Genomic DNA, 27,842 nt, shown 5'->3' on the forward strand with positions numbered 1-27,842 from the left:
TTCCTTAATGGATGGGTTGCTGCATTCTGTACCAGTTTAAGTTTTCAGATCAACTCAGAGATATAGTCCCCTGTAGAGCATGTTGTAGCAACTTAGTCATGAGATGACAGACATGATTCATCAAAATAAAAGTGAAAAAAGGAAAAACCTGTGGAGTGGAGCACACTTAGATTTCAGGTTCATTTCAGCAGAATTTGGTTTTAACAGAATTCATAGCCAGCAACTCTGATATTAAGATTGTGCTATGGCTGAAACAAATGCTAAATTTCCATGAATTGATTTGGTATGTGTATCAATGCCTCTAGCAACAGATGCATTAAACGGCATACTCAAATATGACAGTATTCAGCATAGTCAAACATTTAAGTCAATTTTATTTGAAGCTAAATATATTAAGGCAACTTAACATATCTAACACATGATCTTTGTCAATTTAACTGAAACACTGACTACAACCTTAAGTATCACCCAGGTAAGATGCTGTAGTTGACCAATATGTAGCCAACTTTTGAAAAGTGCTATTTTTCAATTGTCTGGTATAGTCCCTTACTATAGGAAAAGCATCAACACATCGACTGCATAATCCATCAGTGCAAGACAACACTTTCCAATCATCTCCATTCTCAATTTTTTTTTGCTAAGCTGATGGCCCCTCCCTTAACCTAGGAATGCTGTCTGGTGGGCCCCTGCTACCAAGTGAATCTATTGGAATAGTTGGTCTGAATGGTTAGGTTAGTTTTGAAGAGACAGATACATACGTGAAACTACCACTATACAGGATGTCCACAGTCCAGTAATTTATTTTTAAATTTGCGTAATTTCAAATTGCACAAACAAAACTGAACAGCAATATTTTGTGTGAATTCTCTCTTCTGTACACTCAAAACAGTGATCTAAAACACCACAATATCCAACATACACAAACCTCAGGGCAGGGTTAGTAAATACACAGATTGGAATCATGGTGCTCTGTTCCTGAATGGAATGATCCCACAAAAAGCACAGGATACAGCACAAATATAAGGTCATCTGTTACATATGGAGTGAGCAAAACACTAGCATTTTCTATAAGCAAAACTGGAAAACCTGCATAGGTTAAGGGAAATTTTACTCATTTTTAAAAATCAGGCAAGGTTGTCCATACGCATTATTAAATCATTTAAAGAGCTATGCAATCCAGAGTAGAATAGGCTGATTAGTGTTGTCTTTGTCATTGGCAGTCTTGCAAATTCAAATACAAATATCTTTGCTTTAGCATTTTCTTTGAATATACATTGAGACTTAAATGCATTTAGATAGACAGTACATACTGTAAGCTGCTCATACACTGAATGTAAGATTCAATATTAGAGTTTCTTAACACTAGAGTGCAAATTGGAATCTCCACAGACTGTTAATGTTAAGAAGCAGTCCTGCCCAAGAAAAAAAGAAAAAAGCCCACTTGAACAAAAACATTTAAGCTATTCCCCTTTAAAAATAAAATCTAAATGACATGGAATGTGAAAAAAGATTAAACATAGGTGTGATCCAAAGAGTTTGCGCTAGAAAACCAGAGTCATTTAATGAAATAAAGGTTACAAGAACACAAGGCAAAATGCTTGCTTTTCCCTGTTTGAGTTGAAGCTGGGAGGGACGGTGGAGTTTCAGTAAGAAAATATGCTAGCTCCGGATTGACTTGCACTGCATCTTACATGGTGTACCCGAAACCAGGCTGAGGTTGCCCATATGGAGGTGCTGTGTAGCCATAGCCAAAAGGTGCTTGTGGGGGGACTGCAACACTGGGTCCTGCTGTCAACATGAGTTGTGGCTGACCTGAAGAGGGGAAGAAGAGCAAAATGGTTGTTCCATGTAACTTTCAGTATGCTCTACCTACCATAGTTTGCCTCATTTCTATTTTCTGTCCCAGGAACTGTAGGAAAGATTTACAATGGAGAGCACTGATGTTTAGGGAATGAGTACCTATGGACATCGTTTTAAGACTGCAAGCCACTGCTAAATACTCCAATTAGTACCCTAACTCACAAGGTGACCCATACTAGTACGATTCCATAATACAGTTCAAAGTTATAAAAAACAAAAGCCAACGGTCAATACATGGTTCCAAGGAAAGCTTACTTTTGGATGTGTAGTTGATTGAGCTATTTACTAGTCAGGGACAAATTACAAAACCAGATGGGTGTGATGATTTTAAGATTAGGCGGACGGCACAAGCAAGAGGCTGCATTTATTTGATCAGCCACCACACCCAAATGTAATTTTAATGCAAAGCCAACTAGTGAGGAAGGCAATACTGTATATTCTAGAGACTGAGATATGATGAGTGTTTAAGACGACATCTTAATATTCTAGCGAAGTAATCTGCTCAGATTACAGAACTATTCCTGTCCAGATTCAGTCATGTTCCTTTTTTTAAAAAGTAGTATTTGTGGGCAGTTATGCAACATGAAATTTCTACTGAAACAGAGGGAACTGCAGGCTTTCATAGATGCTCAATATATTAAAGCTATACTGTATACCCCCATCTCATTTTCAAGTGAATTGTTCCTCAAAAATTCATGGAAGTCACTTATCACTAAAAGTTACATTTTAATTTATGGAAAGTGCCAGTGATTCCGCACATTAGCCCTTCACCTGTCCCAACTGCTTTCTGCAATTGACAGCCTGTTGAGATATTAACGGTGTGCGTGTCTGGAAGTCTCTTCAGAACAGATCTGTGGCAATACCTATAGAGCGAGTCCATGAATCGTCAACCCTGGCAGAGCAGAACAAACCTCTTCTGGATACTTTTCTGTTTTGCTTCTCAAAAAAGTTTGGTCATGTTTACTGTAGTGCCCAAGGACTACGCAAAAATGGGACCCTCTTGTGCAAGGCACTGTAGAGAGGAGCAAGCATTCCCTTCCCCAAAAGGTTTACAACAAAACCAAAAATCAGATGTGGGAGGATGCTACATACAAAGTAAACAATGTTATTGTGGCAGTTGTTAGTTCCTTTTTAGTTTGGGTAGGGATTAGCTAAAATGTGAAAAGAGCAGGAAGGACAGGTATGGAATGAAGCTGAATAAGCATGTATTCCTCCAGATTTCTAGTCCTGTGGAGTGTGGTTACTATGTACCTTAAGTAAGAGCCCCTTGAATGTGTTGGGGTGCGTGATTAAGAAGGGGCTGTGTAATCTTCAGCCAGCCTCCAACAAGGGCATTGAAGCACCACAAACTATACAGATTACTTTCAAAGCGGACATGGTAGAGTTAATGTAAAATTTAAGATACAGCTCATCAGATTACAATCTCAAGCTGCCACCATCCTTTTTAATTAGCAGAAGCTTCCCACTTTCAGGACTATTTCTTTACATATAGGTAGGGAGAAGTGGGTTTGGAAGCAATACCAGCATTTAGTACCTAATTGTATATCTGTGCAAATGCATGCAATTTATCAGATTACTGAGGACTAATAAGTGAACAAAAAAGGTTACCATAAACAATAGGTTGTGTTTCTGTAGCTTGCTCCTCTTCCTTTCTCAGTGACTCTGAGGCATCCAGTTTATCCACCTGGAAAGGTAAAGGCCCAATAATTAAATAACCACCTTTCTATGTAGAAAAGTGTTACTTATTTTTTGTGGCAGAGACGTGGAAAAGCCTTCGTGTATATTAACCGCCCTGAATAAAAGACCACCGTTTATAAATTCAAAGTAGCAACGCTGGTACTGCTGCAGTCAAGTTTGTCTCAGCATTTCCATGAAAACACCTCCTTGTTGAGGGATTTACAGGACAGCTGTAAAAGCTCCCACCAGGCTGAAGCTCAGCATATAAGATCCCAGCCTGGGGAAGCTGGTTAGGTTTCTTTAAATCTTTGACCATACTTATTCTATATGGGAAGTTCACTGGAGTCATTTTAGTGCTCCAATGACTTTAGAATGTAGAGAAAGTTTGTCAGTCTAGTGTGATGAGAACAGACTCGTCAACTTGGCAGGTGCGCACACAGTTCAAGGATCCCTTATTGTGAATCAGAACTAGGCAAGATTTCCAGATATATCTCCAGGTCTAGAATTTCTGTTTAAAAGAAAATGCTTACAATGACACAATGGTTTTAGGAATACCAATTTTATGAACAGTATCAGACCACAACAGCATGACATTTCACTCGAGCATCAAGATGTTAGTTTCACTAACAGCCCTAGGGAAAGTCAGTCAGTCTTGTTTATTCATGCAGTTTCTGACTTCAGATCTACGCATGCGTACCGACTTAAAAAGCAAGAAGTCTTGTATCAAAACTATGGGCAAGTTCTTCAGAGAACTTTTGCACAGAGCAAAAATATCAGAGCCTAGGTGCATAAATGCCCAACTCCCTTTGTAAATTTGCACATGAGAACAGATCAAGAGTCAGCTGTGTGGATCTAAGATAATTTAAAGTATTTGGGGAAAAATCTATCCGAGTTTTTCTTCCTGACTATGTTAGGGCTATCTGAAGATTTGTTAGGTACACATTAGCTCTTAAGTGTATTTTTACTTTTAGTTGGCTAGTCTTCCTTCTTCTGTGCCTCCCAGGAATAGAAACTATAGCTTTGTAATGGGAAGTTGCTTATATTGGACTATATTCCACAACACTTTACTACGGTTCACCCACCTACTGCTATATAAATTCTACAGTCCCAATGGCTACCAGAGACAGACTTAAGTGTTCTACATGTTCAGAAACTGAAGATTAAGTTCTCTGTGAATGTTTCTGTTTATTTGGAATTATGCTAAAGTGGCATCATGCCAGTAGGTTCCTCCTTAATTATTGGTAATTTGTAGGAGCCAAACTCAGATGTCAAATCTGTCATCTTTAGAAGGTCACATTTTTGTCCTCGATACTAAACAGAGTCCTGAGTAGGTCACTTCACTAGTTGGTACTCCAAAAATTTGATGCATCTTTGTTTGAATTATTCCAGATATCCATAAACGCATTAAGAAGTCTGCCAGATTGAGCACATAGCACTAGCATTGGATAAACATTCTAACAAGCCTTCCTCTGGCTGAAGAAAATGAACTACATTATGGAGCCTGGAATGGTTTTATGAATCCATACATTCGCTTGTGACCCCAGTTACCAGGCCATAGTTCATTCATAAAATAGATTTTAGAAATACAAGTATCGGCATTTGAGAGCTGTAGCATCTTTCAAACAAACACTGATCGGGGTGACTAGCAGAACCTTGTTTCTGAGAAGTTCTCTCTCAGACAACCTCATTGAAGAAAGTCAGTTGTCAAATAAAATTCACAAGAGAAAGAATGCCATTAAAGTTTTTAAAAATTGCATTCAATGCAATTCTCAGAACATTAAGCCTGTTTCAAGAATAAAAGGGGATTAATTAGAACAGCTGGGAGTATTGGAATGCTCAAGCATAGATCCAGATAGGCTCTGCATAGGATAGTGGGATATTGGAAGAGTAGCAACAGCTAAAGCAGAAAGTTTAAGGTTTCCATAGATTTGGCTAGCCCCCAACCCAGAATATTCTGTTCAAAGTCTCTAATGTTTGTCTTTCCTTTAGCTGACCTGGTTTAGATGCCTCCTCAAAAAGTAGTATGGAACTTAATTATGAACACAAATTTGTTAAAGGTCTGAAGAAAGTGATCTTTGTACACCACTTAATTAAGCCTCACTGGGTTCAGTGCCCTGTACTCTGCTATTAGTAAAGTAATAAAACCGCATTAAAAGGCTTTTCCACAAAGACTGCAATAAGCTGCAGAGGAAAAGTAGTAACATGCGTTCAATGTTATTTTGGTGTTATGTGTGCATGAAAAAGAGGCAAGAGCACTGAAGCAAGTAGTGAGATCTGAAGATGATTGCCATACAGGCTCCCCCCAAAAAAACCACACGCAGCCCACAGCAATGCTTTGTAGCTTCAGGAATAGTGGGATGTAATTGCAATGACTGTTGTACATGCTTAGTTTAATGCAGACACTGCAGTTCAGTTACCTTTTTTCCACACACACGCTTTCTTACTGCCTCACTTACTAGCTGCTGAAGGACCTTACGTGATGCATTTTACTCAGGTTAGCCTTGAGTTCCAGTGGTGACCAAGATAGATGTATAAACACAGCAGAAGGTAGTTTGCACTGAATTAGTCTTCAAGCCACTTACATCAGCTTGCTTGCTCTTTGCCCAACCACATTGAACAGAAAAATATTACATTCACACTATGCCAACATTGCTCTATGTTCCGAGGAAAATTGGGAGCGAGTATAGGGTACAGACACTTTAAAATCTGCTCTCAGGGTGGGCATAATTGAGCAGCAATAGGCAAGTGCCAGTGTGGCCTCTAAAGAGTTCAAGTTTTAGCACTATCACTTTTATAACACTTTTTTAAGGAAGGTAGGAAGAGATTTTTAAAATGCTAAAGAGCCCTGAAGGCAGTTTTAATTTTTGCTCAGCTACAAAGGATTTGTTGGGGAGGGATGGAGGTAGGGGTGGGGGTGAAATCTTGATAGAATAGCTTAAATTTTAAAAAGTTACTGCATGGGAAAACACAAACACAGACTAGCACGATAACTGGAAACCTGAAGAAACATAAGGAAAAGTCTCTTCTGAAGCAGCTAGTATCTGTTCTGCCTACTGTCAGCGCACACATTAGTAAGAATCAAGAAATCAGATTGGATCACAGTCCTTACAAGTTTGCAAAAAAATGCTGCTAAGGAATGTACCTATAGACTACAGTGTTAAAAACTGTAGCCTGACTGGAGTTGCAATAGCTTTAGTTGCTTTCCCTGCAAAAAGCAGCAACTATTGTCATATTTCTGCTGTTTGTATAGTGAGTTTCTTCTGGTCAACATTAGTATCTTTAAAATAGAACTTGAACTGTGATCCAACTGATCAGCCTTCTGCCCTTCTGGAAGGGTCTAATTAGCTGATTAGTAGCAAGTGTATCTACTTTTGTCCTACAGTTCTAACTATTGTAGTTTTAAACAACTTGCAGAGGCTTTAGTGAGATTTTGTTGGGGAAAAAAGCAGTAGCAGCAGTGTAGTAAAGGAAGGAAGGAAAAAAAAACTCATGCAGATTCTTTAGACTTAGTCCTCCAGACTTAAAGATGGAAAAGAATCAACTTTCACCTTTTCCTTTATTGCATCAACCTGCAAAGGAATTCAGAAGTGCAGCTTAGAAAAAAATAAAAATTCCATATTTAGCATACAACGGTAGAATCAGCAACATAAGAATCAGTGAAGAAATAATTAACTGATAAGATACAAGAGAAGAAGAGTAAAAACCAAGGGCACACCAGAAGTATCTGCTTCAGAAAGTCAGCTGTGGTTTGTATTGGTTACCTGATCTTATTGACTGGCAAGTCCAACTCTAAGAATACACTAAGGTAAGTCCCTTTTCAGCATTTATACTATAGGTTTAAAATATATATATATTTGCACTAAAAATCCTAATCCAGACTAGCACACCTCATCTCAAAAAAGGCGACACATTGATATTTGTTCAGACCAATGTCAAAATATCCCATAACCACCAATAGGATACACTTGAAAAAGTTCTTTATAAAGCACTAACACTGCACTAGTTGCTTTCAACCAAGAGTTCTTTGCACTAGTTAAACTCTGCAATAAAGTGGCTCTAGAACTACCAGAAAAGTTCTTTGAACACTAACAGGCAAATCCTCTGTGCAACCAAATATGCGTTTCTTATAGTTTAAGTTGTTTATCACCCAAAGAGACTACTAGGCAGCCCCTTGTTTCCCATTTAGTTGTAATCATTTTTCCCACCAAATAAAGGTTAAGGAAAGATCACTCAATATTGTAGAAGAAGCTTTATCATAAAAATTAAAGAGTCCAAAAAGTGTAAGATATATGGAAAGTGATTGACAAAAATGCTTAGCAAATTTAGTGTAGCTGAAGTTATCTGAGGAAAGTCTGGTGACACTGGAATAGAAAACTTCCAAAAAAACCCAACCGGTGCTACAGTTAAATACACAAGCTATTTTTTGAGGTTCATCTACACTTGTACACCCCACACCCATAGAAAGTTTAAAGCTCCTTGGCGGGGGGAGAGGGGGAATCCATATATAGTCAGATTTATCTGGACAGTCTTGCTAGAAGGGAAGCATCCTGAAAATAAAGTTTCTTCAAACAAGAGAGCAAGCACGGGTGAAAAGAGACTAGCTAAATGGAGTCAAGTGTTTTATAGAATGAAAAATCAAAAAAAGTATCCTTGAAAATGTTCAAGTAGGCTGTTTTGTAATATTTTTAAATTTGAGATTCCACCACAAAAGGAGACCAGATTAGGAGGATTACAGTTGATTATATATTTCCATTCATTATGACTATTCAAGTAATTGCTGAGTTAGTCAAAAACACTTTTACATTTAAGAGCATGGCAGACATGCTCTTTAGATTCAATAGTCTATCATCCTGTTCTAATACTTTTGTTCACTAAAAAAATTTGGGAATGCTACTTCATAATATAGGGGTAGATTCCACACTTCCATAGGGGGAAGAACCATTCTTTGATGAGGAAGTTTTACCCACTTTACCCATGTGTTTGGCGAACTACTATTGATACAAGTTCTGCTAACTGGTAGCTAGAGCACTGTGTGTGGGTGTTTTTTCCTCCCCTAGTAGGTATCACTAGAGAAGCCTTCCCCCAACACCCCCCAAATGAACTGGGAAGTAGAAACAGACATCTGACAAAGCCAAAAATCAAGGTTAGTGGCAGATGAACAGTCTCGTAACAGCAAGTGACTAACAAGTTCTCATTTCTGTTGGTTTGACAATAGTTTTTACCTTGGTCAAGTACTCCTTCATGACCTGAATAAAGTAGGGCATGGCAAAGTCCATGATGTTGTGCCTCCATGCAGTTTCCAGAACAACATCTGGCCTCAGAAGGTCGTAACAGGTGAAGAGACAAGCTCCAAAACATTCTCTCTTCTCTTCCTGCAAAAACCACTGCAGCAATTCTTCTGCTAACTCTGTATCTTTGGATTCCGAAGCATATTGCATTGCATCCTATAAAGGAACAAGGGAACCTCATTAAAAAAAGCCACACCTAACACACTGGAACAGGAACACAGTGCTAGGCACACCAAGTTTGGTCAAAGCAGTAATAAGCCATTCTAAAAACTTTATCTTGGAGTCTTCGGCTTCTAAGATGCATAAAAAACCTCAGCAACTTTTCAAGTACATTATAGCACTACTACTAAAGGGGGTAAGATCACAGATCCTACTATTAGCATAAGCCATGTGAACATAGGTCTGCATAGGTGCAATGTTATATTTTCATTTTATTACCTTGTATAGTCGGTCTTTCTTGCAAAGTTCTACACTCTGTTTCCAGCGATTGTTGCCTTTAAAGAGATATGCAGCAATTCTTCTGAACTCGATCAGCTCATGTTTCTCCAAACGCTGAGCAAGGGAGATGTTGTCAAAGTTGTCATAGGCATCTATAGATGTCCTAAGAGCCTAAATTGGAACAGAATATACCATTCAAATCTCAGTGCTTAACTGTATTCCAGAAAGGGTCAACCAATTTGTTGTGTTTTAGGCAACGCTTGAGCTGTTTGCCTAGTTCCTTTGCTCTCAAACTTGAGTCAATTTTCAGATCTGAAGTAATCCTGCTACAGTCTTCATTATTGCATTTATTGGATGCACAAAGTTAAACCCATTCATTATCTGTAGCAGTTAGTATGCATGAAATAAAGGTGTTTTTAAACACTGGCACAAATTTAGAAGAGCCTACCTGATAGTCTTCTTCTATAATGAAGAGATTATTCAGAGACTCGTTCACCGATTTGTTGTTATGGTTTTGAACAGACCGCAAGTAGGGTTTAACAAGTGGAAGCTGTTTTACCTTTAGGAGGAGAAGTATTGACATGAGATACATTCACACTGTCATTTACTCAATTGCTGTCAAAAACCTTTAAATGGAGATGAAGCATTCGGCTACACTTACAATCTTCCATAATTCTAGGAAATAAAAACCAGTTACCTTACTGAAGAAGTTTACAGCACGTGTATGATCCAGCCGGGGAGAGAGCACCATCAGCAGATCATTGAGCAACAGGGGTTTAAATTCCAAATAAAATTGGACTGCTTTATAATACAGCTCCACATTGGCCACCTAGAGACAAACAGCACAGAGGATCGATCATTGAACAGATTTTTACCTGCTTGTTCCATGGTGGTTATAGATTTCTGCATGAGTTTTTCTAGTTCGTTACCTCTAATGAAAATTAGACATTTAAGTTACCTGAAGCATGTGCCTGCCAGCATTAAGAAATTTTCTTTTAGAGATTTCAGATTTGCTCAGTGTATTCAATGTATTTTTTGTGTTATTTGAATGACCCTTAATGGTTTATATTTATCAGTCATTTGTGGCATTGAAAGTCTATTTGGCATTGTCCCTGATCCAATAAGCTTAAAATAGTGACGTAGATAAAAGTTATGCTGAAACTAGGCGTCTTAGCTAGGATGGCTTCTAATTAGGACACCATTAGCTAGAATACAAAAAGAGAACACACAGAATGGTGTTGCCTTTAAAGAGGCATTTCTCACACAGGATGAGGAGTACCTTGGTGATGATATCTTTGAACTGTCCTTCTTTCCATGCATCTGTTGGGTGGTTCATCATTGTGATGATGGCATTATCGTACTCTTCATATTTATCATACAAGAACACCAGCTCTCCCCAAAGATGGGCTTGTTCTGCAGCCCTTAGCACCTATACATAGAATTAAGTGTGTGTTAAAGCACATCAAATTACATAATAGATCAATACATAATATTTTAAGGCCAGAAAGGACCATTATGATCATCTAGTATGATCTCATAACAGAGGCCAGTGGTTTTCAACCTGTAGTCTGCCAAATAGCTTTCAAATCCATCAGTTAACTTGAGAGCACTGATTTACTTTCATCTTGGTATTCCATTAGTATTGATGCTTAATAATAATAATAATAATAATAGAGCAGGTGATTTTTAGGTGTGAAAAAAGTCTTGTAATTTCATTAAAATTTAGGTTCATTTTAAGCAACAAACTTCTACACACTATCCAGACCTGCTTAAAATGCACCTCGTGGACTTTCAAAACTTACCTTAGGAATGTTGACTCTGGACCAGAATAGTTCCAGGTGCTCTCTCATCTTCTGGGGCTTGAATTTGGAATAAAGAATCGCTAGCTCCGTAAACATTCCCATGTGGGCACGCTCAAGTCCCAGGGCTGCTTCCAACATAGTTATCAGCTCTTCAAAGTATCCACGATCCTTAAGAGACAGGTACAGTTAGAGACCAGCTGTAGCAAGAAATTAGGTATTAACTGGATAATGACAGCATGCCAAGTTTGAAGCAAAGGTAATTCTGTAACAGTTACAATAGCACCTATGCATGTATGTTTTGGCTGAGGCTTTCAGTAGCATTAGAAACAGGAGTACCTCATACATGTCCTCTTCATTACCTGGTAATAGTTGATGAGCTCTTCCAATTCATCTGCATGCACTACGATATGAAGTCCACACATCTGGGCTAGACGAAACTCTTTCCCATCAACACATGCAAAGCAAACCTGAAATTCAATTTAAGACAATTAAGTTTTGTCCACAATTACATGAAAAAGCATAGCTCTATTCAGCTGTATACTGAAGAGACTTGTCAACATGGGTATATTAGGATTTAAGAAACACTGTTAGTAAGATCACAGAAACTACCTGCTTTCAAGTTTATTTTACTGAGCTGAAACACCTGAACTCTTAAGACAGGTAATTTACCTCTTTCCACGTGCGAGTACTATTTGCTTTCCGAGCACCATCAACAGCAGCTTGGTATTCACCTAGGTGAACTAACGTGGATGCCAAACGACCAAAGTTTGACACATTATTATACAACAGCTTAGCAGCATCATACATCTTCTCATCATAGCAGCGATCGCCAACCTAAGATTAAGTTGAAACATCAGTAATAAGTTCTTGTGGTGTGTCTAGAAGATATAATCCATTTGTCACTTAAATTCTAATTTTAGGGAGATCTTTCTAAAATTACGTCATCCTGTGACAGGGTGCTGAGCAAGGACTGCTGAGTCTGCCCCATCACGCCAGCTTCCATTTAAGGATGTAAATTGGAGCTGGCTGGAGAAAACCAGCCCCTAATGGGACAATGAGAGGCAGCTGCCAGCCCAGTTAGTGTGGGGCTGTGTAAAGGGCTGATGGGAAGGAAGCAGCTCCTTCCTCTTCTGGAGAGTGGAACCAGAATGGTGGCTCTCCCCTCCCAGGCAAGATGTGGTGGTGGGAGCACAACTTGTAAATAAACCTGCACCAGTGGTAATGGACTCAAGGGCCTCTGGTTTTGCGAGGGAGAAAAGCAGCAGAAGCAGGGCAGGCTCGCTGGCACCTTGCTACAATCCCAACCTGAGGAAGTTCCAGCTATTAGCTAGTCATGTCTAGAGCTATTAGACAACTGACCTCTGCCTCAAGTGACTTGTATTGGAGGAGATTTCTTGAAGCCAGTCCTTACACTAAACTCAATACGTTCCTGGCAGGCCAAAGCTTGGCATTCTTAGTGAACCCCAAAATCCTACTACTAGATATCTACGCTGACAGCAGTAAATTCGCCGCCGCCAGATTGATTTTTCCAGATCAACCAAGCAGCAGAGAAGACATGTTTAATTGATCCGGAAGTCGATTTATTAAAACCACCTCCAAAAAAGCGTAGTGCTGTGTCAATGGGAATGCATGTCCCGTTGGCGCAGCACAGGGGAGATGGTGCGCTAAAGGGAAGTTATGAAGTCGACTGAAGTTATGCAGAGTAGCTTGCATAGCTTGTGTAACTCCTGTTGACTGCCACTGAATTTTGCCAGCAGTGTAAACCTGCTCTACGACATAGCTAGGGAACTAAGAGCAGAAACTTACTTGCTGTATATGGGCATTATTTGGTCCATTTATGAATTCTTCCAGCTCAGCTAGACGATTTGTTTTAGCAAGAGCGAAAATGAGTTCTGTCTCCACATAGGACTCACGGGCTTTTTTGCGTGCCATCTGTAGGTATTTCACCAGCTCTTCCCAGTTTCCTAGGTGAAAAGTTTTCAAATGAAAAATGCTAACTTTTCATGATTGATTTATTTGTAGTTTAGAGGATGAAAAAGACTGGAAGTCCGTTCCATTAAGTTAGTTTTACATATGATAATTGCCGGAGGAAGCAAACATTACTTTAAGCTAGGATCAAGGCAAGAGTTTGCCACTATGAGTGGCCAGCCTCTCATGCTCTAGAGGCTACAATGATCTAAGTTAATGGTTTCCCCTTTACTATTTGTATTTGTTTTCAACAATTCTAACAATAGTAAATCTCAAAGAATTTCAACTCAATGCACAGAATTTAGAAGCCTGGTGAAAATGTAGCTTGGTGCAGCTAGAACAGCTGACCAGGAGAGGGCAGTAGGAACTGCAGGGGAGCTAGCAGAGTTATGTATGGTTGATCAAATGAATATTTGAGGACATCAACCTCAGTTTTGATCTTGGAGCATTTTAGTTTCATGAGACAAGATCAAACATTTCTCTAGTAGTTCAACAGAATTTAGCGCTACCCATAAGACTAGCAGCTAAGAGTTTGACTACATAGTGTCATTTAAACGACTGAAAATGGTGAATATGCTTTAGTTAAAAAAACTTCACATATTTGAACATCCCGGAACAGTAGAGAAGATTCAGTTAGACGATAAACATTGGAACTCCTACCACTAGCATTAGCAGCTTGAACAACTTCCATGTAGGATGAAGGATCATCTGCTTTAATGTAGGAGTCAATTGCTTCTTTTACCATCCCTTTCTGAAGCTGGGCTTTAGCAAGCTGACTCCACACAGCAGGCTCATTGCAGCGTTCAGCAAATTCATATGCACGATCCAGGTTTCCAATATGTTCGATCAATACCTGAGGAAATGGTAGCATATCAGTCACCATCAGTACAGAAAAAAAGTTAGTCTTAGGTTTCCAGAAAATTAATGGGTTGCACTCACATTACTCCTGGTCTAAGAGGGAAACAGAATTAATCAGGTTTTGTTGTTGGTTCTTTGAGAGCTAGAGTCTCGCTAAGGCTCAGGATGACTAAGAAGGCTCAGCCTTCAGAGTAACTAGCCATATTCATTCTACTTATGCATTAAGTCTACACTCAGCTGTGTAGCTTTGTGTTTCAACTCTCAAGGCTTGTATAAATCGCTGGGGGGTGGGGGGGGAGGAGGAGGAGGAGAACTGGATAAGCCAGGAAGCATTAGTGAGGTGAATGGTCCTATCATCTTTGGAAGGAGATAATGCTGGTAGTCCAAAATGATGCACATCAGCAGAGCCAGGAGCACACACTCTGCCATTTAGGTTATGCTGTCTCAAGAGCTTAAAGATTTCATAACTGGAGAATCAGACTACAATTTAGGATACCTGCACAGCTGAAGTGTTGACATCAAATTTCCTGAAGATGGCAAAAGCCTCCTCAAAAAGCTCATTACTGATAGCAATGTTAGCAATATCTGGAGCATCATAATTATCTAGACGGTTGATATATTCCATGACACGAGTACGGTCAGCTTTAATAGCTGTGAGAATTAGGAGGTTTTGCAGGTTCCTAATAAAAAAGACAAAGCGATTAGTCAGAACCAAGCCAGTTACTTTACTGATTAAAGTCACTGGCTACTGTTAGATGAATACTCTATGAAACTCAGTTCCAAGGACTTCACCATCCTAAGCTCTCCTCCCCAAATCAAAGGGTGAACTTCAGCAGCCACCTAAATTATGTGATTACTCCCCAAAAGCAGCTGGAATTTTTACCACAGCAAGCCCTAGCCCAGAACTAGACTACTTTAGTGAAGCTTTTTGTAACTGCCTATGTATGATTTGGAATTTACCCACCTGTGTTCACTGAACACAGAGTTATCAAGAACTATTTTCTCCAGCAGTTCAATGAGCTCATTTGGAAGATCTGCAGTCATGAAAGCTTTTACAGTAACAGACACTTCTTCAGGGTCCTGCGTCTCAGACAGTGCAGTCTGTACAACCTATAGACACAAAAGAGTCAAGCCATGGATATGCTAGGGTCAGCAAGTTGCAAATACTTCGCCTTCAATTATAGCTTGTTCTGTCGTTACATTAATAGTAGGAAGATTGAAGGAGGCTCTACCTGGTCAATAAGTGGTCTTCTATAAGGATTGCTTTCCAGCAGTACACTCCCCCATAATTCAGGATCCTTACGGCGAACTAAGTAACGTGAGAGGCTTTTGAAGAGGGAGTTTTCATTGCATACCTAAGGTGACAAAAAGGTAGATAAGTGAAATCATATGAAATTACTTAAAGCAATCTTATTTCGTAGAAATGAAAGGATGGAATGTATCTTGAGAGGTCATCTACTCCAGCCCCCTGTGCTGAGCCAAAGGGACATATCCCTAGGAGGTACTGACAAGTACTTTTGCTAAGTCTTCAGATCTAGGGACTGTGAAGACAAAAAAGTTAACTTCTAATTATGTGGTGAGTTTGACATTAAGTAAAAACTCATTTCAAGATACCCATCAGAAATCCCAGACTTTCCACACACTTTCATTGTGGAATTTAAGAGTAGTCTCACTGCTCTGAAATTTGGATCAGATCCTTGAGTGAAGCATTTCATTTAGATGAAAAAAGGAATCAGGCTAATAGGGACATGAATTTTTTTTTTTTTTTTTTTAAATTAAAAAGTGCATGATTCTGTACTTATGCCAGTTAATTCTCACTTATTTTAGCTGGAAAAGCAGACATTTGTTGCTGTAGTGCATAAATCTCTTCCCAAAGACCATTCACGTAGTTTTTACTTTGTGGGTTATTCCACCCCATTTTCCCTGAACTCACGGGATATACGCACATTAATAAGCTCCAAGTCACATTGTCCACGCTCATAAGCTACACATGCCAAATGAGGGTCTCTCTTCTCACAGTACTTCCCCACAACACGACTGTCGTAGTAAGGATTCTCACGCAGAAATCTTTCTGGGTTGTTGTTGCTGTCGATGTATATTTTGGCCAGTGCATTATGAGTAGCAGGCTCCTCACAACCTTCATGAATTCTTGCTTCCAGCCATGGAAGGAGCAGTTTTAGCCTAAAACAAATATTAGTTTTATGCACAAGCCTGTAGGATCTACCCAACTGAGAGACCTCACCAATTCCCTCCTGAACATATTACTCATTATGGTTCATCCTCCTACCATCCTGTATATTTTTTAACTTGTTTCCTTATTGAAAGTTAGCAAGTTAGTTGAATGCCAAAAACCAAAGCCACATCCATTAAGTCTTAATTACAATGTCAAAGCATCGACACACATCAAGAGTCGACAATTAAAGATCTATTCTTTTCCATTAGCTCCCTCACAATGTTCCATGCAGAACTCTACTGGAATTGTACATAAAGTTGAAGATAGTTTAAAACCTGAAGTTCATTACATTTGTTGAAATGTCAACTTAGGGTCTCTCTACACTGCAGGCTACGCAGCAATCAATCCAGACAGCCTCTCCAGTTGATGCTGGTAATCCACCTCCCAAAAGGAGTAATGTTGTGTCAACGAGAGGGTGTCTGTTGACAGCACTGAAGACACTGTGCTATATGAACACAAGTACGTTGATGGGAGATACACAAGCTACATTATATAGCTTGCTGTCTCTTGTTGACTGCCGATGGTAATGGAGACCAGGCCCTAATTTCCTGTACTAAAAAACCAAAGAATCCCTAAACCAAACCCAAGAGGCAGCTGTTGCATCAGAATGTGAATTTAACCTAAGAGAAACTTGTCAAGGCTATAATTTGTCTTTTATAATTTAAATCATTTTAAGTGGTAGCCTCATGAAGGTTTAACCTTTTTTCCTTTACAGATTGTGGTCAAAGCACAGTGCCTATCAGAAATTACTCCAGTTTACTCTGAGGAAGCAAAAGCATTAGCTCCAATTTGCAACCATGGAGAGAGATGGCAATTTGATACCTGTTTCTTTTTTCTACTTCTGCAACAAGCTCATCAGTGGAGAATTGACCTCTCACAACAAGGATCAGGTTCTTTATCACATCTTCAGAACAATCCACATCAAGCAATCCCCCAATGACAACAGGCAGACGGCTTGGATTCACCTAGGACAACAAAAACACTTTAGTAAAGTGACAGCACTTGAGTACCAGCCATGGAGGGACTGCATTTTCCTTCCAAAACAAGTGGCTGAAATGCTGAGAATTTAGAGATTGTTTAGCAATTCTCATACATGTAAATGAAATACTGTTCAACTAAGTAGGCCTGCCTCATTTTCCCTAATCTGATTCAGACAAGCTACTGAATCAGAGGACAGGTTGAGAAATCCATAATACCTGCCTCAGTCATGCGAAGATTGGCAAGAGCTTACAGGGTTCAGCAACAGGGCTAAATACATGAACCATGTAATGTGGTGTTCGAATTCTTATCAGGAAGGAAAAGGTGTTTTAGGCCATTGTAGCTTTCCCCTCAAATGCAGCAGCTACCACCAGTTTTCATGGAGGGGGAACCGTTTGTTGTACAAACAGGATAGAAGAAAATAATGAAGACTCAAATAAGAGCATTTTGGAGGTTGAACTCGCCTTCCTAGAGAAGGGTTTGTTTTCACTAAAAGAAATTGGCTGTGCTTCTGGCTATCACTTAGGAGATGGGGAAGGACTGCTCATGTTTTGAAAATTACAGCTATTTACTGAGAGCATAAAGGAAGTTACATTTGACATCCTCTGAGACTTGATAGTGAGCTTCAAGTGGATTTGTTTGAGGAACTGATTTAGATCATCAGTTTTGTAGTGTTAGTTGGTATTGCATGCATTTTTAGCCATGGACTGTCCTTGTGAAGAGAAAAATAGATGAGACCATATCAAGTCATTTGGACAAGCTTTTAAGTCACTTGACACTTGGCTCTTACCTTCTGTACATAAATCTCAATATATTTTTGGAGGTTATTTCTATACAAGTAGAGCACAAGGTCATGGACAAAGTCAAAGCGATCACATACAATGATCAGTGGTAACTGGTCAGTCAGTTTCGCTTCCTGTAAAGAGAAAGAGCAACTATGAATTACTACATTAAAACTGGAGATTGAGTTGATAAGTGAGGCAAGTCTGATGAGACCAAGTCTGTGATTAGAGATAGTTCATTGTTTTAAGTCTTAGCTGTTTGGTTTCCTAAACTAATGTCAGGTAACTTCCAATCTAAATTTACCTGACAGCATGTTATTGTTCCCACTTCTTTGAAGCCATGCACATGTAGTGAACTGCCAAGGTTTACACTTGCTTATAATACCTAGGGCAAAAAAAACTATCTGAAATTTCAGTCACTGGTCCTTGGGCACTCCTACATCTACAAACAGATTTACAACACAGGACAACAAGTATTACAAACCTAAGCTATACTTCAGTATTCGTGAACTGCCACTTGTGCTCAGTGTGCAGGATTAACACTCTGGGATCGCAATACGAGTCTAAGCAAATAATTTTAAGAATGATGTTTTCGATATGCAGGATTTGAGCTCTCGTTTCTCACCTCACACCTTAATCTGAAGAATCACTGGTATCAAAGAAATCACTGTTTCTGAATTTAACTAGAATACATGTGAAGAGTCACCTCTATCTTAAGAGCCTACCCAACCACTGCACTGTTGATTCACTGATTTGTGACAGCAGAGGTCAAAGTCAAAGCATGCATCGATAGCCTCTCTATGTTCAAAGACCTTTGAGAATGAATGCCCAAGATTATCTGACAAATTATGCACCATAAGGCAACATGTTTAATTAAAATTAGAGTAGGAACCAAATACATTTAGAGTACCCTGAAAAAATCAGACTTGTCAGACCCAGCAACTGATAGTTGTTTAACATGCACATCCCAGAATGTAAATTCTACATACAAACTGATGCTGAAGGAATTAACAGATGGGGAGACCTGTACTGGGAGATTTACCTGATACATGTCCTGCACATTCCAGACACAAGGAACAGCACAAAAAATAATAGCTTCCATCAGGAATTTGGAGACAGTAACCATTCATTGAGGATAATTTGTTTTCAATGGAAAGACCTGCTGAGTTTTACACACAAACCTTCCCCCAATGATAGCAACATATTTCTTAAAGTTTATTTTCTGGGACCTAAACAAGATATTTCTACATGACAAATGTGAGACGTGATGTAGCAATAGGTAAATATGCCATTTAGTAGATCTTGTGGTCACACACTAAATAGCTGTACAACCAGAACAAAATGTGAAGGCAGAAAACGTTCCCAGATAAGTTATTGATTCTCTGGCAAGTTTGTTTAGAAATAACCTCAGCTAGAAACATAGTATTGACAGACATTGCCAACTGGTTACAGATTTTCAAACTTCATACATAGTTTCTCATCCTCAAACCCGAAGATATGCTCTACTGATTTCAGTTATGGATACCACTAATTCTTTAACATAGTTCTTCTCACAGAACAGCTATCCTGTGGTAGTATTAAGAAACTGAAGATGGGGTTGAGATTACAGCATTGATGATGTGTAAAAAGTCTGAACAGATTACTTCTAGGACTTTTTCCATTCATAGTTCATTTTTATATTATAAGTTCTATGTAATTAAATCCAACTGGCATTACATGTTCCAGTTAGACTTTTTAATTGAATGTGATCACCTCTAAAAACACTAGGGAAGAGAGATAATTGCCTCAGCAGTGTCCTCCAATACAGATTTATGATTTAGGGCTGCACATAGGGCCTGAGAAACTGCATCCATCTTTCCTATATTACAGAAAGGTCTACATATTAGAAACTGCTTAAAGAGATTAAGAACTGTTTTGGACTTTCATATCTGTGTACATGCAATCTAGTGTGTGTGAAAATATCCACCCCCCAATAGGGTCCAATACTAAGTAGCGACAAGCAACCTTGCTGCAAAATAGAAAATAAAGCAATGCTATTAAGACTCTAACCTTGAGGAAGTTTTTAACACGTTCTGGATCATAGCAATTGCTTTCTCTGCAGATTCTTTCCACTTCTTTAATTTGCCCTGTCTTGCATGCAGCTTGGATATATTTGAAGTGAACATCTGGGTCCTGGCTGAAGTTTACAATAGAGCCCAAGAAATAAAACAGACCTTAAGGGAAACAAGAGTCCATATTAATTGTCTTAATACCAACTAAAATCAAGTTGATTATGTGATAGTTTGCTCAAAGACGTCTTTAAAATCTCAGACTGCAGCACAGTAGCCATGGGAGGCCTAAGTAGGCGGCAGATTTGAATTGGAGAAACTAAACAGTGGACAAGAAAGCACAGAAGTGGAATTGTAGCTGAAGCGCACTACAGTAATCTCTTCAGGTGACCTTGAAAAAGCACGCAGAGGCTAGTCTGTAAGGCTCTTTGGGGCAAAGGCAGCAACATCATAAGTCATCCCCCTCCCTAGGGGGCATGCTACACAAGTCCATCTGCTCTAGGCAATTAACTGAAGATACACAGTCAAGCCTGATTCACTCCTTCCTTCATTTTGGGCCGTTGTTGGTCCTTTATACTCAAGCTGTAGCTGAATCATGATACAAGACACTAACTGAAACAGCCATTCACCTCCATTTGCCATGGGGTTGAGAAAGGATGCAATGCAAAGCACACTTTGGAAAAAGGAAGCAGAGCAGCTGAATGCAAGATTCTCCCTGGGAGATACACATTTATAAGTGAGCAATATTTAGTGTTCCCATGTATGTAATGGTGTCTTGCACAAAGTTTGATCTTGCTATGCAAACAAACAGTTAACACACCATCCTTCACTGCCCTCAATGCAGTGTAAGGCAGAGCACTGCAGTGATAGCTAGCTACAGGCCACACCTAAAAACAGGATTAAGGTCAAATGTTATTTAACAAACGACAGGTGTAATGCAACTGTCAGGTCAAATAAGATTCCTGAAACAAGCACTTTTCTGAAGTCCCACTGAAATAAATGAACAGAAGGTCAAGGCCTGACAATTTTTGGCAATGCTGTGTGGCTATTTAAACAGAGGAAAAAAGCTTCAAAAGGGGACCCTCTTCACCTATATGGCAAAGGCAAGATATTCCCTTATACAAGGGAAGTTGGAAAGAAAAGCTTTCCAAGGGTTAGTGTCTCCATCTTTCCTATCCCAACCTCAGATCCTAGTAGTCCACAAGCCTGTTACAACTCCAATCACAATCTGCAGGACTGCCTAAAGGATTTACAGTTTTAAACTGTACAGATGCTGAAAGTGGATAGAGTTAAAGGGCTGGAAAATAAATTGGGACTGGCTAAACTAGCCAACAAGAGATGGGAGGAGAGGAGATACAAGTATAAGGAACTAAACACTAAATATGAGTAGCACTAACAGACAGTTTTGAAAAACTTAAGAAAGGTAGGAGTGGGCAGCAACTTCTCAATTATAAGTTTCTCACACACCATCACCCCACACCTCCACACACCCTCCATCCTGAAGGTCCCTTTACTAGTTCTTTTTCTAAAAGCCTCCACCAAAAATCTACTGAACTTGATATATTGTAGTTTACCCAAGAAGTTTGATGGCAGGAGTGCAATTGACTATGAAGCAGTCAAAATGGCAGGTTTAGACCAACTTCTTAAACCTGTTGCTTTTGGAGGATCCGACAAACCCTACAGCATGAAACTTTCTAAATTCTATCAGGTTGCCAAATGGACTCAAATACTCCTATACACACTAGCATATAGACTATTACACTTCACCTTCTTAAATATAAAGATCTATTCTATTTCTGATGTAATGTTAAGCAAAGTATTCCTATTCTAGCTTACCTTCAAAGCTCTTAAAAGACTCAAACAGCTCAATGAGTGATTGTGTTGACAGCTGTTCATGGTATTTTGAAGCTACCTGGACACAAATCTGCAGGTTTTGACGAATGTTAGCAGAAAGCATGGCACGCAGACACTCCAGAGAGTCTTCCACTGATAAGGAGCCAAAATAATTGACCAGCCACTAGAGAGAAGATTACAAAGGTTCTCCATGTAAGATATGGAATACCAATTAAAGCTGCACAAGTATTGCAATTTGAAAAACACATTGCTTGCAGTGTGATATTAAGATTCTGAAAGGTATACAAAATTTTAGATTCCATACCTCAGGGTTGAGAAGATGAGTGTGAACTACAGCACGCTTGATATCATACAAGTCAGTGAAGTGTTCTAGCGCTCTCTGCAGCAGGCCAGCTTTCTCACACAGCTGCGCAATGTGAGCCCGATCATAGTGAGTAAACATCTGGTTTCCCAGGATAGCATCTGCAACCTACAAGGGATGGTTGAAATAAGACTGGGTTTATTCTAGTTCTGGAGTTATGTTAGACATCTGTATATGACTGTTCTCAGCAAGATTAAGTATTCCAGTAATTTACTACTCCAAATCACAATGAAATCTTTAACTTGCTGACAGAAGATAATATGACTGTTTGAGAGAGATCACTTAAAATACAAGCAAGAGCCAGGGTTAATGGTAGGTTTCTATGCATGAACTTTGGAGCCAGATTTTTTTTTTTTGGGGGGGGGGGGGGGGGGGGGGGGGGGAAGGTGGAGAGGAAGAAAGGGAGAGAACAAAGGGTTGCTGGCTTACTGTGCTATCGTAAATATCAAGTTATCAATAGGGAAATTGTTAAACTGAAGTATGTAGATCCTAGCTGGAGAATACGGAACAAAACACCCTTTTGAAATTAGTTCAAGGCACAGTTATACTGTTTTCATTATGTATCTACTCCGATATTAAGCTAAATTGAAACCATTAAGCTATTAGGACTTCTAGAATTTTGGCTACAAGCTACAAAAATCTCTTCAACTGTCAGTTTGAAGACATCTATAGGACGTACCTGAGGTGCATGCATGAGGTTCATCTCAAGTAAACGTGTTTGCAAGGGACCCTCAGATGGGCGGTTATTCTTCAGTGCATCCAGCAAGAAGGCAGTACACTGCTGAATTAGGTTGTACTCCATAAATACATCCACAATCTGCAAAAAAAAGTATTATTTTGCAACTGCAGTGCTAGTTTAAGTGAAGAGATTTTATTTCAAGAAATTAACAAAATTGACTTCTAAACATGAAAGTTCACATGCAGCCATGAAATCTAACTTGATTTTACTAGTATTATCCCAGGCAACAGAAGCACTTGTCTCGTGTGTCCCACATTGTCTTTAAGCATAGGATTGCCTCCTCATAAAGATGAGGAAGTTCACTTAACATGTTGTGCTTGAAATCTCAAGACAGAGCCATGTACCTGAGCAATCACTTCCTTGGAAACACTGCTGAAAACACACTTAAGCTTACCTATTTAATTTAATTGCTTTTCATCAGTTTGAAAAATTTAATTTTGAAAAGCTTCATCTTCATGAGGCAATTTAATACCCTTCCCCCAAAGGCAGCTTTTTATGCAGCAGGCACAAAATCAAGTCATTTGACGAACAGTTAAGATTTGCAAGAGGATATTTAAAGTTATTACTTGTGTGATATCCGCAAGAGGTTCTTCATCCTGAACTAGCATTTGAGCAAACTGCTGTCCTTGGTCAGGGCTGATTCGCATGACATTCCTCAGAAGGAAAATCCAGTCTGGAGTATATCCAACCTGTAAGAGTAAACACAATGAAGCATTAGTGCTTCAGGAAAAGCTAAATAAAGTCTCAGATACAGAGCCAAGAAGAATTTGCACCGTCGTCATTTGAATATCCCAAAGCAAATTTCCCATCTGTGTGGGGAAGGTAAAAAACAGGTAGACAAGCATGGAGATATTGCTCAAGGTCAGTGGCAGAGTCAAGTTTGTAACTTAACACACACGTGCAAAGGGTAACTTCAATTAATTAAAAGGATAGTCTTGAATGTGATATTTTTCCAGGACATTTGGCCATATCTGATTAAAAATTCACGCCACTGATAGCCACATTAGAATTGTTAAAAAAAAATCAGTTTGGTATATTTCAGAAGTTTTGCTTAAAGTAGGCTGTTTCTTAAAACCCAGTAGTTCCCCTTATTGAATTTGTGCTCCTGAATTCAATACAGGGTTTACACTTCTAAGTGCAATTGTTATCTATACATAGTCAGCACAGTCTCACCTTCTTAGCATACAGAACAATCTTCTGGACTTGTCCTGTTTCAGCAAAACATTGAATGACCTTGTTAGGAACGTTAGCTCGTAGATAGACACTAAGTGCCAATGTAGGATCCACAGACTTCACTAAGTCTCCCAATTCTTCTGAACACTCCAACTGTTTAGAGAGAACATAGTTAAGAATAACTTACTTTTATACATGTAGACTGGATGAAGGTAGACCTACATATTCTAGGTCTCAAAAGCATTCATGGTACATGCTGGGATAACAATCTTCATATACATGTATAGCAGCATGAGAAGACAGCATGATGTATTTTCCAGTAGGTGTGGACTTTAGTCTGTTTTAAGTTGCTCTATGAAAAAATTCATCCAAGTTTGTGATTGTTCATATGCCAGAGTTATTACAAATTTTAGCATTACAAAACTATTTCACTAGTACCCTACAGCTGTGGTGCCAGCAATACAATGGGCTACTTTCCTTTAATCTCAGCAGAGGTTAAGATGAAGGGATCCTTGTGTTATTACCTCAGTGTAAACCAAATCACTCAATTTGTCTTTGTTTGTTTGGCTTTTATTCCTCTCTATCCTCCTGTTACAGGACCTTAAATGAGATTTATATAAAAAAATCTCAGGTGATAGGGTCAGACTAGAGACCAACTGGCAATGACCCAGTAGGTCTGCATTAAATTCTTGTTCTGGTTCTAAACTGGGGCAAGAGTGTGCTTGTTCAGCATTGAGGGAAGGACTGGCTTACATCATTTGCTAGTGTCATCTCCCTCCAGCTAATTAAGGAGTGGCTCTGAAAAAAGTGTCCTTGCCCACATCATGAAATGAATCACAGTAAGCAGACAAAAGCCAGGGAAAATGGAAGCCTCTGAAGGGACACTAACAAATGACACTCTTCACACACACACTCCTGCCTTGATTTAGCAGTATCTTGGGAAATGGAGGGTTATCAGTGTCAGTCAGTGGGTAGTAGATTAACAAGAGCATCATGGAGAGGTTTACATTGAAACACTTGCTATGTCTATATCCTATATTTAAGGAAAAAGTGATTCCATTACAAGACATCTATCCAGAGATGCCAAGGCACAAGTCACATTACTGAATTTTACACAGGATACAGGTCTTGGTCCTTCTAGTGGCCATGTCCTAGCCACTATTAATAGAGATTACCCCCAATTATAAAGAGGTCTGCACTGCAGCTTTACCTTATCCTCTTTTAACCATTTCTCCAGAAGCTGTTTGCGTCCCTGCTGAAGCACTGGTCTGCAGAGTTCCAAGGATTCATATTTGTTAAGCTGACCTTGGTCTAGAAGAATTCCAAAGTACTGGAGCAAGGGAGAAGTCTGACCTGGCTGTGCTGGAACACTCTGGAACCGGCGTATGGTGTCTGGAGTACGTAGGATTCCCTTAAAAAATTTGGAGGGTGCATTTTATTCACCAGCTGTATTACTGAAACCATGGACTGAAAACTAATTAAAAAAAAGTCACTCAGTACCATAGGTTGTCTGCAAGGTTCAGATCAACCCTTGTATATGTAAGAGCTATTTCTTCACCTGCCCTGGATAGCAGGTACACTAACCAGAGTAGCCTTCTCTTGTCACTTAACCCTTCAGTTGTGACATTGTTTCTGTGTATATTCTGGTACCAGCCCATCACTGGTGCAGGATATAGGACTGAAACATTATCTTAGTTTGTTATGCAGTTATGTACACATCTGACTTCTAATTGGAAATGGAACAGTAAAAACCCAAATTCTAGAAGCAATGCAACTATTCAATCTTCAGGGCAGGTGCTATTGCTCTAAAGGAGAGATGAATACCGCTGGAGAGGTAGTAGAAAGTCCAAACAGCAGCTATAATGAGGATTCTTCACATCCTTTGATATCTTTTCAGCTTTCATGTGGACTGGATCTCTTTTTTGCTGCTGGTTCTCCCCCTTATCCCATCCCTCTTACCACTGTAAAGCTTCAGCTGCCTAGCCTCAGTCTCATTTTACACCCAGGCTCCTTGTACTCACATAATCCCTTTCTTCAAAGGCAACTAGTGTCCCTCTAATCCTGCAAGACCTCTGTTTTTAATAAAAACCTGCAGCTACAATATCAACTTTCATCCAGATTACTATGCTTATCTTGTAAGATTCTCCCCACCCACTTTTGCTCCTTCAGTTTAGTCTGGTTGAAAGCCTGACATTTTATATTTGTGGAGCACCTAGCACATTGTGTACACTGCTGTAATGTGAGCAGTTCCATTGAAGAGAGCTGTCCTAACATATTGCTTTCGTGAACACACCTATGTTTTAGAGCCATCACTAGTGCTACTAGTGAAGAGTAAAATGCTGATTGTCCAAACACTTTACTCACGTGAGTAGTCACTGACTTCAATGCACATCTCAGACGAAGTTAAGCACATTCTTAACCTTTGCAAGATTAAGTCCAGTTTTAACAAACATTTGTTTAGAAACACCTTCATACCTTTGGTGCATTTGCTGCCACTTTTGCTGCCTCTGAATAGTTTCCCTGGGCAAATAGTGCATTGAATTTTCGGGCAAAGAGTTCCTCAGCTCCTGCCAGATTGTTGCGGACAGCCATTCGCAAAGCCAGGTCAGGATTTTGCAGCACATTAGTGATGTAAGGAATTATGTTCTCTTCCTCGACGCACACAGAGAGCACCTGAATTGGATAGAATAGAGAAAAAAGGGACATTTATCAGTGCATCTTCAGGCTGCAATTAAGGTAATATACACTTGGTCGTCCTTCAAGCAAATTGTTTAGGGTGAAGGCAGGAGTAACAGGTTAGATAAAGCAGAGGAATATTTAGGCGAAATATCAGGAAGTATTTGCCACTGTAGCAAGCTATTTCTGCAGGACAAGCTCTGAAATGGAAGCCCCATTTCTTGGGCCCATAATTTGATTTGATGTTCCATGGAACAATGCCTGCATGGACAAAAGGGCTGGGGGCTAAGTTACGCAACAGGTCTCTCACTTCATTAATTTTTTTGTTCCCAAAAGAATTGGTACCCAAGACATGAATTAGGGTTTAGTAACTTTCCAAACGTGTATGATAACTGAGTTCTCCTGAAATTGCAAGGTAGAACATGATGTTGCATGAACCAACAAATGTCAAGTAACAATGAAATGTTTCCTTGTCCAAATGCTAAGATTTAAGGTTTCTAGACAGAATTCACCTTTCAGAACCAGTAGTTTACTTTATGCCCAGCATTGAAATCTTTAATAGCACTGAAAAAAATTGCGGAAATACTGCTTAGTTAGCAAGTCTGTCCTTCCAAAATTCTATTGATCACAGATGACGTAAGACACTGAAGGGAACGTCCTCAGTCCTCATCCACAGGAGTTTAGAAACACCACACACACACACACACACACACACACACACACACACACACACACACAAAGATGTTTCCCTTCCACACTTTCTATATTTGCAGGAAACCTCAAATTCTCCATCTCACATCTCCTGTCTTAGCCAGGATGATAGTTGAGTCTCTGAAGAGACTCGTGGATTACCTCCATTCATCTACCAGGGTCACTGATATGATACATGGCCTGTTCCTTTCAGGGGTTCAGCATCTCACCTAACACAGTATGCCTAGTGCAAAAGCTGGAAAATTGCACGTATCTAAGGCCATACAAATCACTATGGCACAAAACCAACTATCAGTTTTACTCCCCAATATGTAGGGGGTATCCTTCACCATCTGCATATTATACTTAATCCTAATTGGAAATACTCTACAGTATCTAAATTACAGACCAGACTCG

At 39.4% G+C, this 27,842-nt stretch overlaps 1 protein-coding gene across 2 annotated transcripts in view; it reads right to left on the minus strand.

The window, feature by feature from the left end:
• Positions 1-357: 357 nt before the first annotated feature.
• The window catches only part of CLTC (clathrin heavy chain), a 55,390-nt gene continuing 27,905 nt past the window's right edge, over positions 358-27,842 (minus strand). The window contains exons 7-33 of one of the 2 annotated variants that reach the window (XM_067565757.1): positions 26,535-26,732; positions 25,270-25,470; positions 24,060-24,212; positions 23,453-23,575; positions 22,827-22,964; positions 22,091-22,255; positions 21,769-21,949; positions 19,934-20,097; positions 17,893-18,018; positions 16,947-17,089; positions 15,838-16,072; positions 15,124-15,246; positions 14,856-15,001; positions 14,388-14,571; positions 13,694-13,886; positions 12,872-13,029; positions 11,735-11,899; positions 11,425-11,532; positions 11,066-11,233; positions 10,543-10,692; positions 9,961-10,092; positions 9,712-9,822; positions 9,264-9,434; positions 8,760-8,981; positions 7,086-7,106; positions 3,469-3,544; positions 358-1,812 (exon numbers count right to left, since the gene is read on the minus strand). In XM_067565757.1, the coding sequence (XP_067421858.1) occupies positions 1,688-1,812; positions 3,469-3,544; positions 7,086-7,106; positions 8,760-8,981; positions 9,264-9,434; positions 9,712-9,822; positions 9,961-10,092; positions 10,543-10,692; positions 11,066-11,233; positions 11,425-11,532; positions 11,735-11,899; positions 12,872-13,029; positions 13,694-13,886; positions 14,388-14,571; positions 14,856-15,001; positions 15,124-15,246; positions 15,838-16,072; positions 16,947-17,089; positions 17,893-18,018; positions 19,934-20,097; positions 21,769-21,949; positions 22,091-22,255; positions 22,827-22,964; positions 23,453-23,575; positions 24,060-24,212; positions 25,270-25,470; positions 26,535-26,732 (4,080 nt within the window). In that variant the 3' untranslated portion in view covers positions 358-1,687. The remainder of the gene's footprint in view (positions 1,813-3,468; positions 3,545-7,085; positions 7,107-8,759; positions 8,982-9,263; positions 9,435-9,711; positions 9,823-9,960; positions 10,093-10,542; positions 10,693-11,065; positions 11,234-11,424; positions 11,533-11,734; positions 11,900-12,871; positions 13,030-13,693; positions 13,887-14,387; positions 14,572-14,855; positions 15,002-15,123; positions 15,247-15,837; positions 16,073-16,946; positions 17,090-17,892; positions 18,019-19,933; positions 20,098-21,768; positions 21,950-22,090; positions 22,256-22,826; positions 22,965-23,452; positions 23,576-24,059; positions 24,213-25,269; positions 25,471-26,534; positions 26,733-27,842) is intronic. The other variant, XM_067565758.1, reaches the window with a different exon arrangement.

The sequence above is a fragment of the Emydura macquarii genome, unplaced genomic scaffold (genome assembly GCF_026122565.2).
Source record: "Emydura macquarii macquarii isolate MOO-44397 ecotype Brisbane River unplaced genomic scaffold, CSIRO-AGI_Emac_v2 contig_2699, whole genome shotgun sequence".
NCBI classification, from domain to species: domain Eukaryota; kingdom Metazoa; phylum Chordata; order Testudines; family Chelidae; genus Emydura; species Emydura macquarii.